This window comes from Acanthaster planci, linkage group LG06 (assembly GCF_054643075.1).
Source record: "Acanthaster planci isolate LZ-2023a linkage group LG06, COTS_SCS, whole genome shotgun sequence".
Lineage (NCBI taxonomy): Eukaryota > Metazoa > Echinodermata > Asteroidea > Valvatida > Acanthasteridae > Acanthaster > Acanthaster planci.
In genome coordinates, this window is record NC_141782.1 from 17,509,660 (window position 1) to 17,527,382 (window position 17,723).

General features: G+C 40.4%; 1 protein-coding gene and 1 long non-coding RNA gene across 2 annotated transcripts in view; one reads left to right on the forward strand and one right to left on the reverse strand.

Moving 5' to 3' along the window:
* Window positions 1-17,723, reverse strand: part of LOC147798904 (uncharacterized) — a 90,757-nt gene that overhangs the window by 9,666 nt on the left and 63,368 nt on the right. The window contains exon 5 of the mRNA XM_087137967.1: window positions 685-878. Within this exon, the coding sequence (XP_086994093.1) occupies window positions 685-878 (194 nt within the window). The remainder of the gene's footprint in view (window positions 1-684; window positions 879-17,723) is intronic.
* LOC147798905 (uncharacterized) lies at window positions 7,225-14,131 on the forward strand. Its single transcript, XR_015425637.1, has 3 exons — window positions 7,225-7,918; window positions 9,336-9,480; window positions 13,827-14,131. It is a non-coding gene; the product is annotated as an uncharacterized LOC147798905 (long non-coding RNA).

Genomic DNA, 17,723 nt, shown 5'->3' on the forward strand with positions numbered 1-17,723 from the left:
AACATGAGACACTTTTCTCTGTGTATGTCCTATGATCCCAACTGCAATGTTGGATACAAATGCAAGTACATAGGACTGCTAGCATGTTTCAGACCTTAACCCCTTCACAAACACCCTTAACAATGTCACAACCTTCCTACCATTTCAACTGTAAAATTTCCCAACAAGTCTCTTGGCTTGGAAGGTTGCTGAAGTGGAAGGACTAATCTATGTGGGCTGTGCAGACCATAATGATGAATAGCGAAAGGTTTTTGGAGGACCAGAAAACTGCTGTCTTACGGTCTCATTTGGACACTGCTCTTGGGGTGGCAGATTACAAGGTTTTTCACTCCAATCAGTGGATACTTGGATGAAGGAAACTGTTATCAAAATTTCGGTTCAACTGTTGTCCGCCATTACTCTGTGCACAGGCCAACAACCATGTTGCCATAGTGGCAAGGGCGTGTCCTCAGTTGCCAACCATAATCCCATACAAACCATCAAGATCTACCAGTGATTAAGCATGATGCTGTTGGACTGAAGAAGACAGAACTCGGTCACTACTACTACACATGGTGCATGATTGACCCTGGGAAGTGTAAGTTCACAGGGTGTTTGCCGAAAGAAAATTTTGGCAGATTCAAAATGGTTCCAGGTGCATAAAGTTTGGGGAATTAGTGTTGACAGAGAACGCTGTTGACTTACTGGTGGTGTGGTATCAGATGGGGTGGACATAGAGAGTCTTTGGGATCTGTGATGTAGTGGAGGCATCAGGAGATCGTTGCGTTGGCGTATGTACATAATTAAACAGCATAGCAGGCAGACAAGTGTGATTGGCGCTAGGATAGCTAAAAAGAACAGGTGAAGGCTGCTGTTGGTCTCTTGACTTTTGCTATCATCTGTATGGAAATGGGAAAAACCACAACAATCAAAACATCATAAATTTAAGGCCATGCTTTAGATGGCATGCTGAGTGTGGAAGCAAACACATTCATTGGCACCACATGGATTGGACAAAAAAATGACTGTATACACAACTGGCTCATACAAGTGAACTAAACCATAGGCTTTGGGGAATTTTTGTATTTTTTCCCATGTATACTTATTTAATGTGAGCATTTGCATCAGGTGCCCACTGTGTACTCCAGTTTGAAGCACATTTCAGCGAATAACTAGGCCATGTCTAATGAAAACAGGTGCCCTACAGTATGAGACTATGCCCGAATGTAGAGACTGAGTAGGCTGTATGGCTCGTTAAACAGTTCTTGGAAAGTGCACGGGCTGTACTTTTAAATGTTTTATTTTTTTCCTTCAATTTTATGTGCGGGTTGTATGCCTTACCATTTTTGAAAGTGAAAATGCAACCCTGCCATACTCAACAAAAACACCGAGAGGTATTCACCACACACTAGCATCAGAAGTTACAATGTAATTTCTGCACAAAACCACAATCATCAAACTATTCTGGGCACTGCATACACTGAACGGTTCACATGCTTCTCTGCACCTGTCAACATATCCTGTTCATGCTGCACAAGAACAACAGAACATTGCTAATTTCGGCAGCTTCCTCTTTACGTTTTCCCATCTCACACGTACATACATCTGTCCAAACAATAAACCGTTCCAGACACTCAGCACACAATTAAAAAAAAAAAAAATGCTATGTGCCACTTCACACACAATAAATTCTCTCCTGTCTGCCAAACACAATTATTGGCAACATATTCTGAGGTGTGTTTGCGGGGTAAAATGTCTGGGTTTGGAAACAGCTGCCTGAACATAATTTTTTATTGATTATGGGAGATTTATAATACATGTCATTTTAAGGCAGTAGTCAATGATGCATGAAATGACTGGCACTGCACTCCAAGTTGAAAAAAAAAGAGAGAAAAAATGGCTGTTGTCCACCAAATTTTGTGAAAATTTGTACAGGAAAAACAGTTTTCATATAAGCAGCTGTAACGGATGCTTTGTAACCAAACAATATCTAATACTGGGATGAAAACTGGTGACGCCCTTCATCAGGACTGACACAATAGCCCCACTTCCCGTTGGTGCACATGACAACGAAAGACTCTCTTGCTCTGTATCACTGCAGTCGACATGGTCGAATGCAGTGCACTTGGCTCAAGTGAAATCATTTGCTTTGCACAAAAAAGAAACCTTTCCAACTGAAGCCATAGCTTCCTGCTGGGTGAACTAGTCAGATTACATGTTGCGAGAGGCAACCCCTGAAAGCGACGCTTCCCTTTCTGCCTTGCCCCCAACTAACCTCCCACCTAATCATTCCAAAATCAATTTGGCAAGGATGAGCTCCAACACAAGATACAGTACTAAAAAAAAAGTTAAGGACCACTGTTTAGTTGTCATCTGACTTTTCCCTGAAACTGTCCATTTTGAGAAAATGCGCATTTGATGTTTTGAAAGAGTTTTTAAATATTTTATTCCAAAGAGAACACCATCTAGACAAACAAAAAATGAAAGAACTAGACCCCTCTCATTGCTCGGAAAAACAAGTTAAGAAAAAGTGATCCTTAACTTTCTTTGAGTTGTAACTTTGCGGCCAACAAACTGTTCTAACTGACACAACCATTCAGACAAAACACACACAGGTCCAGGTTTAATCTTGCGACAGGCCATTTTTAGTACAGTGACTGAATGCGGACAGAAAACCGACACAAAACATCACCTGACATTTTCTCTGATGACTCTAGATCCTCAGAGCTGTCCTGATAAACAGGTCAACCTGTTCCAAAAAAGTATTAATTTCGGGTCCAGAAAAATTGTGATTGTCTGCTGTACATCCTGTGACCAAATGTCTCACTGCTTGCCAGCAATGGCAATGACAAGGCATACAGGTAATGAAACATGATATGTGCTCAAGTGTGAGACTGTCTGAACAGGTTACAATGCTATCACATATTTATCAAAATTACTGATGCTCTACCAACAAAAGCTGCATTCAAATTTTTGCAAGATGGTACTGAAAAATATGTGTCACAATTTTCACATTTTGCAGTCAACTTAGAATGAGTAAGTGTGATCTGGAGACCACGTGTGAAACTTGAACATGGCCACTGTATAAAATGTCCCATTCATGGTGACAATATCACTCCTCAGTAGAATCTTGGAGTGCAGCAACAGAAGAGGTATCACTCAAAAGTATGGTACCAGAACTGAGCAAATGATTTTTGAAGAGTCAGTACCTGCGGTGCCTGACTTCTTTTTCAAATTCAGCTAAGGTATCTATACCCTTTTTTGTTTTGTTTTGTTTTGTTCGTTTTCTACAAACAACTTTTTTTGGACCCAAAACAACCCTGTGGCTTAAGACAATTTATTACGTAAAAAAAGAGGCATTAAGTGACAATGGTAAATGAAATGTGGTGTTTAGGTTGGAAAGCCTTAATACTTATATTACATTAATGCGCATAATTAATTTATAACCACGAATATGTTCCTCTGAAACTACAAACAAAACATTTATAGTTACATCTCAACGAAATAGATTATAAAAACTTAAAGGGCCCCTAAAATGTCTATTCGCTAAAACTGAATCAAAGCTGAGTTTTTTCCAATTCCATTAAATGTCAACCATTCAAGACACAAGAGGGCACTGTTGCTGTACACATCCCATTCAGCTAGATACTACAGACATGCAGTTTGTACTGGAAAACATTGAACTCAAAACTGAGATCCCCGTAGCAATTTTTATATCACTTAGTGACTCAATACCATGTGCTGCTAAGGAGGGTAAAAAAAATCAGACAAATGTAGGAAAAAAGTGGTCCTGAATAACACATAATATCTGTAATAAGTCAAAGCAACAGATTTTCCTGATATCCGTTACATTATTGCTATGTTCAGAAATGCAAGAAAGTGAATTCAGACCAGGTTATTCAAAGTAATTACTCTCCTTTCAAAATAGCAACAACAACATACTCAGCCGAGGCTACAGCACTGTAGGCCTGTCTACCACCAAGTTCTGAATTGGGCCAAAACTCGTCTCCATCACAATAAAAGCTGATTTTGTACCCTTGCGGTGAACTTAGATTTATTTGAAAAGACTTACCCATCCAGTAGCCCCTTTTACTTGACTGCCTACCCTAATTTACATCCAACAGCTATTCAAGTGTGAAGCCTTCAGAGCCCAAGCGAATCCAACAGCTAGAACAAAAGGCCTTTTGTTCACTGATCACATCAATAAAATGCAACAGAAAGTGCCCACTGTTAGATATTATTGGGTTCAGCATGCTAAAAGTTAAATGCCCAACAGAGTTCCAGACACAACTTCTTAAAAGCCCCCCACCCCAGGTGTGTGCACTCCTGTTCCAAACACACATGAAATAAGGTCCACAGGTCAGAAACGTGCACATGCTAAACTTCCACCCTTTCTTGCATTTGATCAACGGTGGACTGGTAATGCCCACGTACATAAATGTGTATGCAAACCAAGCAAGGACCTTTCATTATCCAACAGCCATTTGCTTTCCAGAGCTTTTTCAGTACTTCACAATTCCACAGGTTTTGGCTCGAGCCTGTTTTATACACACACAGGCATACAATGCATGTCAACATTGAAACCTGCTACAAAGCATGAAACAGAAACAAAATTTATAACATAATTCTCTCAATCATTAAAGCCATTGTGGACAAGTTTTGATTTCTGTATATTATTCTTAAATCATTGACAGACAGTGTAGCATCAGGGCCAACTGGAATTCCTCCTCAACCTTGCTGTAACATTTGCCAGAAGTCCTAACCAAAGCTCCCTACCAACTTCTATTACACAGACAAGAATGAATAAATTGATCTCCAATTTGTCCACTGATGTACATGTAGACACGTACGTTACAAATGTGTATTATCGCAACATTGCAGACATGGTTTTTAGCTATCTCGTGTGCCAAGAGGTCAAGATATGCAAACACAGAGCAGACTGTTCCATTTCCCTGATGAAACGTGTTCTCAAGCACCACATAACTTTGGAATCAAGTACATGTAGTGCACTGTGCCTGACAAGTTAAATTTAGACTTTATACACTGTACTTTTTAAACTCTGCCCATTCTGCACAAAATTTAATTGGAGTGAACTTCAAATGAACAATGACGTCTGGGTCATGAACCTTGGCTACCCAAAAAAACCTGTTGAGATAACTATAAACATAAGGTTCTTTATCAGAATGTCCATAATTGGGATATTACAAGCTTAGTACAAAACCAAACTCTCGAGAATAACCAAAAAATACCACAATGTTTACGACCAGATTGTTGCTAAAAAATGTCAGCTGGTTGTTGCTAAGCAAGGTGGTGCGTTTTATCCATTTCAAGAGTTGGTCAAATGTTTCATGCACATTTACAAACTTATTATCAGGCCCATGCCATTTTCAAAGCTGCCGTCAAATTCACTTCCTTGAAAAATCCCCAAACCCCACTGTTTCTATGAAGCAGGTTCTGCAGAACTGCCTGTACATGTACCATGGCCTAGAGTCTACATGTGTCATTGCAGACATCCCCCTTTATATAAATGAATCAGTCAAGCATGCATCACTGTAGTTATGTCATGTTATATACACTGCATAACAACTAATGTATGGGGTAAGTCCGCCAAACTACCTGGTTGGATTCATGTCAGAACTCTGAATAGAGAATGGGGCCCGGGGTGGGGGGGAGCCCCTCAGGCAGCCAAAACAGGAAAATAAACAGTAACACATGCCCACTGAATCCTTTCATGGCAGTCAACCCTGCTCCGCCCCTCATGTATACATATGGATACTGTACTGTGCATCCTCATCCAAGAGCATACTAAGTCATGTTCAAGTTTTTCACATAAACTCTGGCAAATGCATTTCTTTGTCCAACCTAATACCTGTGACTGGCTTTGCAAGAGTGCTGTTAATGAACTCATCTACATGTATCACACTGAAAAGAGGGACCCATAACGTCACAATTCATTCCTGGAATGTGTGTTTGTGTATTTCATTATGAAATGATAAAGCAATGACAAATTCTAAACATCTCAACTTGATAATTCAAATCCAAAGGAAAAGATAAAAAGCGGAGGTATCCAGGGTTTGTATTAAACCAGATATCACACATGTATGTGTGTATGCAAGTGGCTTCTACTGTAACTTGGTATGTCCAGCAACAAAACAGACACATCAAATGACACATTTTCCACACACATCCAATTATCGTACAGCCATCACAATGAGCCAGTGATTGAGTTTCCTTTGTGGTCTGACTAGTCAGCCGGCAACTGTCGCTACAACTGTGCCAGTGCTAGCAATCTGGTGAACTTGGAAGCCAAGCACGCAAGGCATCCTCAAAGGTTTCCAATGCAGTCATGTGACCAAGCAAAGAGCAGACAATTTGGGTCCGACGGGATTGTTGGTGTATGGGCTACATTTGGGTCAGTGGAGCAGCTGCAGGTTTATTAATTAATTGCAACTTGGAAAACACATACTTGAGCTCAATTGCTGTGCTTTTGATGGTAAAAATGCCATGGTGAAATGGAATGATAACAATCTTATGTCCAATTGGAAAGCTCCAAGAATTCATGTCCCCGTTAGGCTACATCACACTCACGGTGACTCGACAGACTGACAGTGGTTGCAGAATATTTCTACAGACCCACAGTAGTTTTGTAGGACCTCCCTGACTGATTCAACAGGAACGCCATCACACGGCAAAACTTTTGAAACAGCACTGTAAAATGCTTTGTGTGAAGAGAATAGCTCCCTGACCCCTGTGTGCACATATTGCTGACAAAGCATGGCGCTATACACATCACAGCAGTTCTGTATTTTGCCTGACAGGTATTATGATGGATGTCAACAACATAACAAGAAATCTGAGAGGGTTTCAGCAAGTAAAACCAGTTTTAGTAGCGATTAGTAAAATAATCTCATTGTATAACGTAACCATTTGACATATGGGAGTAGAAAGCTGTCAGTGTGCAAATGATGACACATTTTGAATGGCAACACTGTACCACATTGGTCACAGAGAAGTAATGTTACACTACCGCAAAAACATCCAAGTGGAAATGCACAGAAGATTTGCACGACAGGGAGCAGCGCCAGAAACAGAAGACATGGAGGAAATGTGCAATGGGAACATGGTTCTTAAAACCTAGGATAAAAATGAGACTATGAGAGCGCATAACAGGACACATGTACGGCATGGTACCACTACCAGATATCAAAGGTCAATCACTTACGACCCACATACCCTAATACATTATACAGTACAATGAAGCACACCTCCATCTGCAATGCGTCACTTAGTCAGGGGAGTGCCTTCCTTGGACTTGGCCTACAAAGTGTATTTGGAAGTCCCTATTAGCAACACAGCAATGGCACCTGCACTTCCACCATCATTACAGTATTTATCCTAGGCCTGGCATTCTCTGAATTGTACATTTTCCTCCTCGCAATGAATTGCAAATTAATGCCCATGATAACAGAACAAAGAGTACCCACACACAGGCCATGTCTGTCACGTCTCCCGACGTGTACCTAAAGTTAGTCTCTTTTGGGCACCAGTCTAATGTGCCTACAAAGTTAACCAAGTGAGATGCACAGTCCCTTGACTTAGTCACTGGAATGCTTCACTACAGACAAAAATTCCCTGCGAGACACCTAAGCTTCAACTTCTAGCAGAATGTTTAAAAATCACACGCATGACAGTAAGTTCAACTTGCCGCCCTCTCAGCCAATATTAGCCTGCAATGAACTGATGCCAATTTTATTATTAAAGTTATGACTATCCAGAAGTGATGTAAAAAATCAGCCAAACCTGTTGCCCAGGGATACCAGTGTTGGTGTACATGCACAGACTCCTGAAGGTTCATAGCTACAAGAGCAGTTGCTAGAAGTCCAACTGGCCCCGACAGAAGCCAGGGTGTAAGGCCTTGCTTGCACACAACATTGATCAGGTAGTGTATATCATGGTATCATCCAGACATTATGACATGAGTGGACTGGAGCCCATTTACAGTGTCTGTGATGTGTGTGCATCCACTGCACACATACACACAGACACTACGTAAATATCGACAGGCAAACCCAGACAACCTGATGTCTAGACACGTGCGCTCTGCCGACACAGGTTGTATGGAGTGCCTCATCTATCAAAATTCTGCGCTGAAAGTGAATTGTTTAAAAGATGGTGGTAGTGTAAGTTTCTTCGACTTACTAACTTTGGGTAGTATTCTAAATAAGAATTCAACTGTTTAAGCTGCCCCACCTTAAACAGTTATTTTCATCAGAGGGTTTATCGATGAATATTTCTTAGACTCATTTTCTGTGCAACTTTATGCTCCTCTTTTATGTATGAAACCATCGGTCATCCCTTTGAGGTGATTAGGGTATTGAAAAAGCATTTTTCAAAGGTAATATTTTCCTTGCTCCTCAGAACCGAGGCTGCTCTACTGTGACGTTGTTCAACAAAGATATTATTCTATGCATACATTATTCTGTTCAAATTTTGAACCCAGGATCTGCTTACTTAAATATTTTGGAGACTTGGTTGCTCATTGCCAAGTAGTCATGCACATGATGCTGCAGCCAAAAAAATAAAAAAAAAACAGATAGCAAACTTCCATGAAACAAGAATGTTTCTACCAACCAATGTATGATTATCTTGAATTTATGTAAAGAATGACACCACAATTTTGCTTGTGAATATGGAAATTTGTTAAGAATAGAAACCAAAGGACATCAAAATACCCTTTAAACTAGCAAACCTTTACTGAAAAACAGGTTAACTAAGACAAAAAGGAGCAGATTCAAATGCTGTATAAAGAACAAATTACACAGCATGAAACCCTTTCAGATTACAATCATCTTTTTTGCCCATGACAAGTAGGGCAATTTTGACACAGAAGCACTCCATAGCTCTCAGGATTTGATGAATACATTGCGTGACTGTGGAACTGTACACATCCCTTCCAGACAGATTTTTTTCCCCCTCTAGTTCCTCACAACGTACATGTATCAGGCCGTGGGCTGAGCAATGAGGCATGCAGGAGGGCTGTTGTGACAGGTAGACACAGGTCAACCAGCTCAGGTCATCTCAAGAGATAATCCAAACAATTCCCACCTTCTCATCCCTTTGCATATTGTGTGTGCATTCACAGCACATTCTAAAAGCTCCCTTTGGAGGGGGGGGGGAGGCAATGGACTTCATGGTAACGATTTCAGCATTCTGGTATTAGGCCAGGGGGATTATGGGTGATTCATATGTCTGGGATGTGGATGGTGCATGAGGAATTACAGCAGAACAGGAAATCAAGCAGATAATCATTCTGTTTCATTTCTGCTTTTTCCCCTTTCGTTTTGTCTTCTCTTTAGCTGTGCCAGTCTGAAAGTCAGCATATTGGAGCGGTGATAGAATTGTCTGCTCCCTCTTCGGGGTGATGTAATATAGGTCAAGGTATAATTACTGCGATGATGGAGGTTACAATACACAGTCTGCGGAATGTAATGGCCTGCCGTGGTGAGAATGCAACTTTGCAGTTCGTTGCTCAATTTTGCCCCTGTTTGCGCACGTGAAGTGTGAGAAAGAAGGTGCTGACAATTTGTGGTTTACAATATGAACTGAGAAACTGCAATACATTTCAAATGTTGTCCAGGTAAATTACTAACATATCTGGCGGTGCTTCTGGTGCGTAGGTAAGAACATTACAAGATCACAAGGAAGGACTAAAATTCATTGAAATGAGAGAAACAGAGGTCTGATTTGACACGGTATTCCAGCAAGTCCTTTATGGCGCATGATGGTGTATGGATAATTAAAACAGAAAGGAACAAAAAAAATTATTAAAAAAGAAAAAATTGGGGGGGTTCCCACTGTGAATGAACAGAAAGACAGAACTCTGTAAACTGACAAACAACAGACGAATAAAAGTCTTTTTTCAAATGTGTGGTGAGAGTAGTTTTAACGGGGTGTTTTTAAACCTCAAGAGTTTTGCACATTAAATGACTGTACATTAACTTTATTTCCAAAGTATTCAATTTTGTTAAAATGAAAAATGTGCTTCCTTTTATACTAACATCTATGAAATGTTTATGTGTGTAGGTAAACTTACGGACAAAACTGGCCAATGGAGAGTTTTCAAGGAAAAGATTATATTGAATCTGAGGCATCTCCATACATCGTCAAATTGAACAAGGAAGGCTGAAAACAATAACATAAAAAAGGAAACAATTTAAATTGAAGCAAAGGGCCATTTTAAATTCATTAGGGTTGTTATCTACAAACTATTCACATACTTCCCAGACCACAAAACTGGACAACATTTTGGAAACGTGTTCCTTTAATTTTTTTGTTCAGAAGTGAAGTATGATGTGGGCAAAGGAGGTGTGACCCTTCAATATACTAAAGCACGGTGGCCAGAAACCATTCAGAACACAATGCAGAGAGATGGGGAGGAAGATGTCTGAAGACTTCATGGAATAACTCAAGGAAAATGTGATTGTCCTTTTCAAACAACAACAAGAGAAAAAGGCAGCAGAATACATGAAACCGCAGGCTGACTGCACGGAGAAACCAAACTAACCAAAAGACTTGTTACTAGCTGACTTGGCTAGCCAATTTGCAAGAACCTTGATGACAGGGCTTGCAGGACTTGGCATTTGTTGATCTGATTGACATTTGGGATGCAGCACACAAGCTGTAATGTACATTTTTCTTGCGCACCAATGCTTTACATGCCTGCACACACTGATCAATTTAAAGTATTGTATCTGTGGGGAAAAGTGAACATGTACTGACATGTCTTCCACAAAAGGTTTAGAAATAACCAAATCTCTTATGGGTTAGTGCCGAGTCTTCTGATGAAGCAATTACTCAGCAGGTTGGCAATGGCAAAAAGTGGGCAGAATGGTATTTTGAGAACTTTAATTTCTAAACTGGCCAAAAGTTCCCCACACTAAAAAAAATGGTAGTTATGGTTTAATAAGTGTGTGGGGGGGCAGTGGGATTTTGAGTTGACTGATGTACATTTCCTTGGTATACCTGCATTACATGTATATGATCCTAGAAAGCAATTTCATCTTTTTTTTTCAGTAAGTACTTAACCATTTCACGCCACAAAAGATCATGCAAACTCCATTTTAATGACTTGCTTGTGCCACAAGTACACATTATGCAAACCCACCAGTATTTGTTGGCATTCATCTCATCTCTCTTTTTTTTTAATAACATCACATCCGTCTATTCAAGGATCTGGCGGCATACAGCAAAGGGAGTACTCAGTAACTAACCAAGAACTTCAGAGACGGCATTTCGTTTTAATAATGAAGGGCACCTCGATGGTACATTAATACCCAGGGAAAACAAACCCTTAAATCAAAATACTTTTTTTTTTTCTTAATGGAGGGTAAAAGAGATTTTACGAGAAGAATTCCAGCCTCCCCTAACACACAATAAATTTCAGATAGCATCATGTCAATATGGCTTGAAACCCCCAGCTGCCTGCAGCTTAATTTAGTACCTGCAAAAATTTGCACTGTGGGAATAAAGCTTTACTTAGTCATTGGCCATCAGGTTTTGGTTTTAAGGCAACTCTTATTTCGTCAAATCAACAATTTCCCTTTTATGTGTTTCCTTTTCGGGTAGGAGATGGCTCTCTGAGGATAATAGTTAAGGACACAAGTGACTCTCTGGGAATGCTTTTTAAACAGGAAACAGCGTGAATGACTAGCTTGAGAAGATCTTTTCCCACCTCAAGTGCAACTAATGAACTCAGACCACACAAAGGATTCTCTCACAAGCAACCGAATGGCCGTTTGTACAGAATACCTCACAGCATTCTTGTTGATTTATGTTTTAAATCAGCTTCAATAAGACTGCACTGGAGCGTATCCGACACAACTGTTACAATTTCATTAATCCACAATGTGGCCCTAGAATGCAATATACGTGTATGTCTCTACATTTAGCACTCAATTGCTAAATGTACATTCTTGGGTGAAAAATTTACAAAGCATTCAGGCAAAATCAGCTTGGAATTAGGACCTCAAAAACATGTTACATGTAATGACATCTATATATGATATGTACAATACATGTATGTACATATACATACATGTTCCAAGTATTAAAGCATTACAAGTTAAACTACTGTGTTGCTCCTATGTATATGAAGAGGCCAAAAAAAATGGGAATAGGGAATGGTGTTAAGAAAATTCTTTGTTTATAGGAACAGTTTTGAAAAACAGGGACATATATACACAGTTGTAACCTGGTTTGTGTTGCATATTAATATTAACTTTCTGTACATTTCATTCCCTCAACACAGGCATGTGTGGTAGTCGTCATACATACAAAAAAAGTTGTGGTGCAAATGTTTACCTTACAGTGAGGCTGGTGTACGAGAAACAGAACCACTTTCTTCCCTTGACCAAACTCCAGCCAGCAATGCACAATATACAGTTTCCCCAAGTCTAGACATTTCCTAAGTGACTTAGGGGCCATATCAGAAAATCTGTCTGCTGGCCCAGGCTGGCAAAATCATGGCTGGCTCTGCCATGGGATGGCTAGGAGCTACATGTAATTAATTAATGAAGGGCACTGTTCATTCCATTGTCACATACTTTGGACTGAGTAACTGTGACATTGACCAACCACAGAGCCCATCCTGATCGCTGTAGACACTTGTTTCTCCATTACAATAAGCACAGTCTTATGTACATGTATTTCCCTATAAGAAATACCTGTAAAAATAACAGTACCTCTTCATTAAATGTGAAATACACATTTGAAAGGTCTGTCACGGCAAAACTGAATTACACCTAACATTTTGACAAATCCACTGGCCAAAATTTCAACAGGAATTTAAAAAGTAATACACAATTTCATGCAAATAAAATAGAACATGGCTTTGCATGAAAAGCAACTGAGAAGACTTTTTCCTTAAATGAGTACCAGAATCTGAGAAAAGTGATGCACATCCGGGCAGCACTGTACAGTGCGACCAAAACAGTTGCATCGGGGCCTAGGAAATAACCATGTGCGACCAAATGTTTAATTCTTATTGCCAATGGCGACCATGATTTGTCCCCGTTAGTCGCCTACCTTGTCAGTCACATTTTACAAACGATCGCTGCCCAGTTTTCTTCTACATGCACCGAGCGATGTATCTCTATATGATCATGTGGTTTTTCTCCGTTTTACTGTGTACACAGCATGAGCCCATGTTAACTGCAACAAAGCTTACATATAGGTGCACACACGCACGTGTGGGCCGCACGCTGTATAGTATAGAGGGTGTTTGGGGAGCTGAGACATTTTGTGTATTAATAAGGCACTAGCAGTCCAAGTACACCACGATTCCAGTGCAATAAACTTGTTTCAGTCCCAAATGTACTTGAAGTTTCCAACCAAAGCTTCCCTTGGTCTGGTCTGGTCCCAGGTACGAAATGCTCAAACATAAGAGAACAAACTTGTCTTGTCTTTTAGCTTTTTTTTAATGGCTTCTGGTTTAATGGCTTCTGGCTAGTGACCCCCCCCAACAGAGATATTGACAAATGGGAAGAGCCACCTACGTAGGGCTGGATAGCTCAGTTGGTAGAGCACTGGTTCCAGAGGTCGCAAGGTTCAAATCCCGCTCCAGTCAATTCTTTGTTGATCTTTATAATCAAAGCTTTTTTCACATAACCGGTTGCCATTTCGATTTATTCCACATGCACAAAATCCATAGCCTGTCTGTCCTGCGGATCATTGACAGAATAATGTTTCTGTGTTTTGTCAGATTTTGTTCATGTAACTTGTACATTTTGCAAATTTGTCTACAGTATGTACAAAAATTGACCTGGCACCTCCTAACTTTTTTTTTCTAGGAGCCAGTGGCCCTCATTTTAATTTTGTTTGGACAGCACTGCATCCGGCTTACGAGCGCAACCTACATGCACTCTGTTTCTGACAAAAATGTGAGTTTCAAAATTTAACACTTTTTTCCAGTCAAGTTGCTACCTTTCCAATACGAACCAGCACTGCTCACTGAACTGAAAAATAAAAATACAAATTTTATTCGATCTCTGTGTGGGTGTCAGACTTGACCTTGTGTAGCACTCTCAGCAGTAGTTTCAGGATATTCCATAACTAGTGTACATAAAAAAAAAGGAACAGGCAGCAAGGAAACGTACATGGGGATCAGTCAATGAAACTTTGGCTGAGTTTGGGGTATGGCTTTATTTCATTTCGGCTATTGCTGAATTTCAAAAGATCCGTATAAAGGACATTCATCATCGCTAGAGTCGATAATAACGTGTGTTTCCCCTGGCCACCAAAATGGGGTTGGCCGACCTATTCAAAATATAAAAACGCACAGACGCCAAAAAAGTGTGTGTGTGTGTGTGTATGTGGTTTTTTTAATGTGAAATTGTGTCATTATGTACACCGCATTCCTAACCTGGGAGATTTACATAACCTAAGTAAATTTGTTCTTTCACTCATACATATCCAAATTGTTGATGACTTTCAATGGGTGACTGTACAAACACATGTTACAGGGATCCTTTTTATCTTGACACTGTGCTAGAGAACGCTTATCAATACCCCTGCAGGTGCAGCCAGGCAGACATTTTTAGATCAACTGTCAATTCTGGCCATGACACCATTTCTCCACACACACAACCACCAGGGGGACCCTGCATAGAAAGGGATGGCAGTCTATGCTAGTTGGAGCATGACCCTCTCCTGACCTTGGCTATAACAGGGTCACACCATAACTGAGGACACAGGCTGACCTTCCCTCCCCCTGCCAGGAACCACATGACCATACGATACTAGACAAAGAACATTTTAAATTTTGCTGTCACTGGCAAACTCTTGAGGCTTCTTCCAAGTTTGCAGTTCCCATGCTGTGGAAACTAATTCAAAATAAAGCACAATTCTCCTGATGAGGTCATGGCTACTTTTTCTTTTACAAGCACACTGGTATTTGAGGGCAGTTGGCAGGTCAGGTACTGTGCATGTCCAGAATCTGAGTTGAGTAGGGTTTCCATAAAATGTTGAGTGATCATTGCAATGCACTCCTCCCCCTCAATTCAGCCCTGCAACCCAAAGTGCTAACACAACTGATGGGCAAGTTCTTTGAGATCAGCTCAAATGCATGCATGGTACGGTCAAGTTGGTCATGTAGATGAATCCAAGATATGTCTTGCACATGTCATTTCAGAGGGTTTTGGTGAACAACCTTGGAACCGTTCACAGAATTGTTTAGGAAAAAGTGTTTCAAAATAAAGATGTGTCAATAAAGAAGTGTTAATCAGGTGTCTTCCAACACAATGACTTTAGGACCTTAAGGGATACAATGTGATGCATAATGGCAAAAAGAGAAAACAGGGAATCTGAAGTATATTATATAATTTATGTTCCAATGGGGCTTCTCTGCCATGCCCTTGCCTAAACTTTCTCTTCCATGCCCTTGTGTAAGCTAATCCTTACTCCCCATTCAGGTTCCTTTACATAAAGTTTCTGTGTGTTCCGCACTGGACTTTTTTAACAACGGTGAACAAGGTAATCCTCCATTAATGGTTGGCCAATGTGCCACAACGCCGACATATCTTCACACGCTAACAATAGTCAGCTACCTCATACTGCTCAATGTGGTTGTATTACACAACTGACATTTCTTCGATTTGTCTCCACCACCAAAACTGTTTTTACTTGATGCTAACCATTTCAATCAAATCTGCCACATGATCCACAGGGCAATATAAAGGCAAACTGCACCGATGGAAAGGTGCTACGTGCCATGCCACGTAAAAAGTAATGTGCATGTAAATATACGTACCAGGACTATTCTTCCCACCATGCATTTGACCATTTTTCATTTTACCATCGGCTTGGTGAAACCTTTGGAAAAAAGTCCAGCACAAACATGGCTATAGGGAAAAAATTACACCAATCAGTCTAATCAGAATGCCTAGAGAGCGGGATCAGTATGTTTGTCTACAAGTGTGTAGACTAACAGAAAATGTTCTACAGTAGGGTATTATTATAAATAATAGAAAAGGAGCAAATTTTGGAAACAGTGAGCTAGCAAACTCCCGTTATTTTAAATCTTGCAATATAAATGTACATGGAATCGGCATTAAAAACTCTTGACCAACACTGGTATTGGTGGAGAGGTAGTATCTAGGGGAATGCTTGTGCAACTAACATACTTAATAAAACTAGATGTACACAATATGTAGGCTACATAGTCCTCCATTTAATGCCAATGGTAGGTACCTAAATTTTTTACACTTTTTGCACTGCCAACACATATTGTATGTACTGAATTCACAGTTATGCTGTGTGCATCATGGGTGCACGTAAGTTCAAAACCTTCAGATACGCTAACTGGCCCTATATATAGCTCAGAAGTCAGGCACAAATTTTTTTTGTTAAGGTCTCCTCTTTCCAAAATACACATTCTTGCCTGGACAGTCTCAACAAACAGGATGATTTGTAAACTGTCTGTAAACTGTGGTCTAAACACCAGCATGTCAGGAGGAATTTTCGGCTAGAAATGTTGTGTCTTCATGTTGGATGGGAACGTGTGTAAGGGTGGGAGAAATACTTCAATAAATATTGTGGCAAATATGTACGTGCAAAAAAAAAATTAGAGAAAAAAAATTATAAATTTAAGATTTTAGAAACATCTACGCTGGATATCTGCATGAACCAAACCTACTCGTTCATAAAGACCTTTCTCACCAATGGTGCATCCATAGGGGAGAGAGGACCATTCCCCACCAAAAGAGAAGCAATTTTTAAAAACAAAATCATGCAAAAAGGCAAATACAGAGTCTGTTGCATTTCGATTCCTTCAAAAAGCATGTAAAAAGTCCCCAAATGCAACCTTGCCCCTCAGAAAGGCCATAAAAGGATGTACATATATGAAAAAGTTTCCAAGTTTTTTTGGCCTTCCAGCTAAAAGTCCCCCATCCCTTGAAAATGTGGTTGTGGATTCAACATCGTGTCTCAAGTTCCCAAATGTGAAGTGACATATTATGGAAAGTTATACCTTTTTATGTAGAACCTACCGGCAGTCTGGGGAACACACAATTATTGGGGGATGATGGTTGGGAGAAGTTAGACTATCTACTACAAAAGGGACAAAAGCTGCAAGGTCCCATACAGGTATAGAAGGGGGAGGGGCACAGGTCCCCACTGTTTGGGGGGGGGAAATAAGAGGGGGGGAAAAATAAGAGGGGGAGAAAAATATCTTCAAAATCGGTGTGAGAGGTGAAGGGACAAGTCTGTGGATCCCGTCATGTCTCTGGGTGGACCAGACGGCTAAGACTTCATCCCCTCCCCTTACCCTGCAGGTTTGCGCCTTTAGGCGGGCGATTAAGTAACAATGCAAACTAGCATGGCTAGGCTCCAGCTCTGCAGATCAACTGATTGTGTTCCAATGTTCTTATGCCTGGTGCATAAATCTGCTTGCGAATGTGTATCCCACAAGGACGGATTGATACAACCTTTCACCGTTTTGAGTAATTTCTAACCCTATTTCGCGAGGTGGGTTAACTCACAAATCTTGGGGTTAACCGTGGGCGTGAGAAAATTCTCTGGGTTATCTTCGGTTGTGTGAATGTTTGCAAGTTTTTCTTCAACCTTTTTTTTTTTTGGTCAAGTAGCAGTAAATACAGTCAGCATGGCCTTGCGTGCACTGCTGATGCCCACTGTAGCTGGTATCCAATAACATTGCTTTTACTTGTACCTGTACTTGAGTTTGTTTTAGG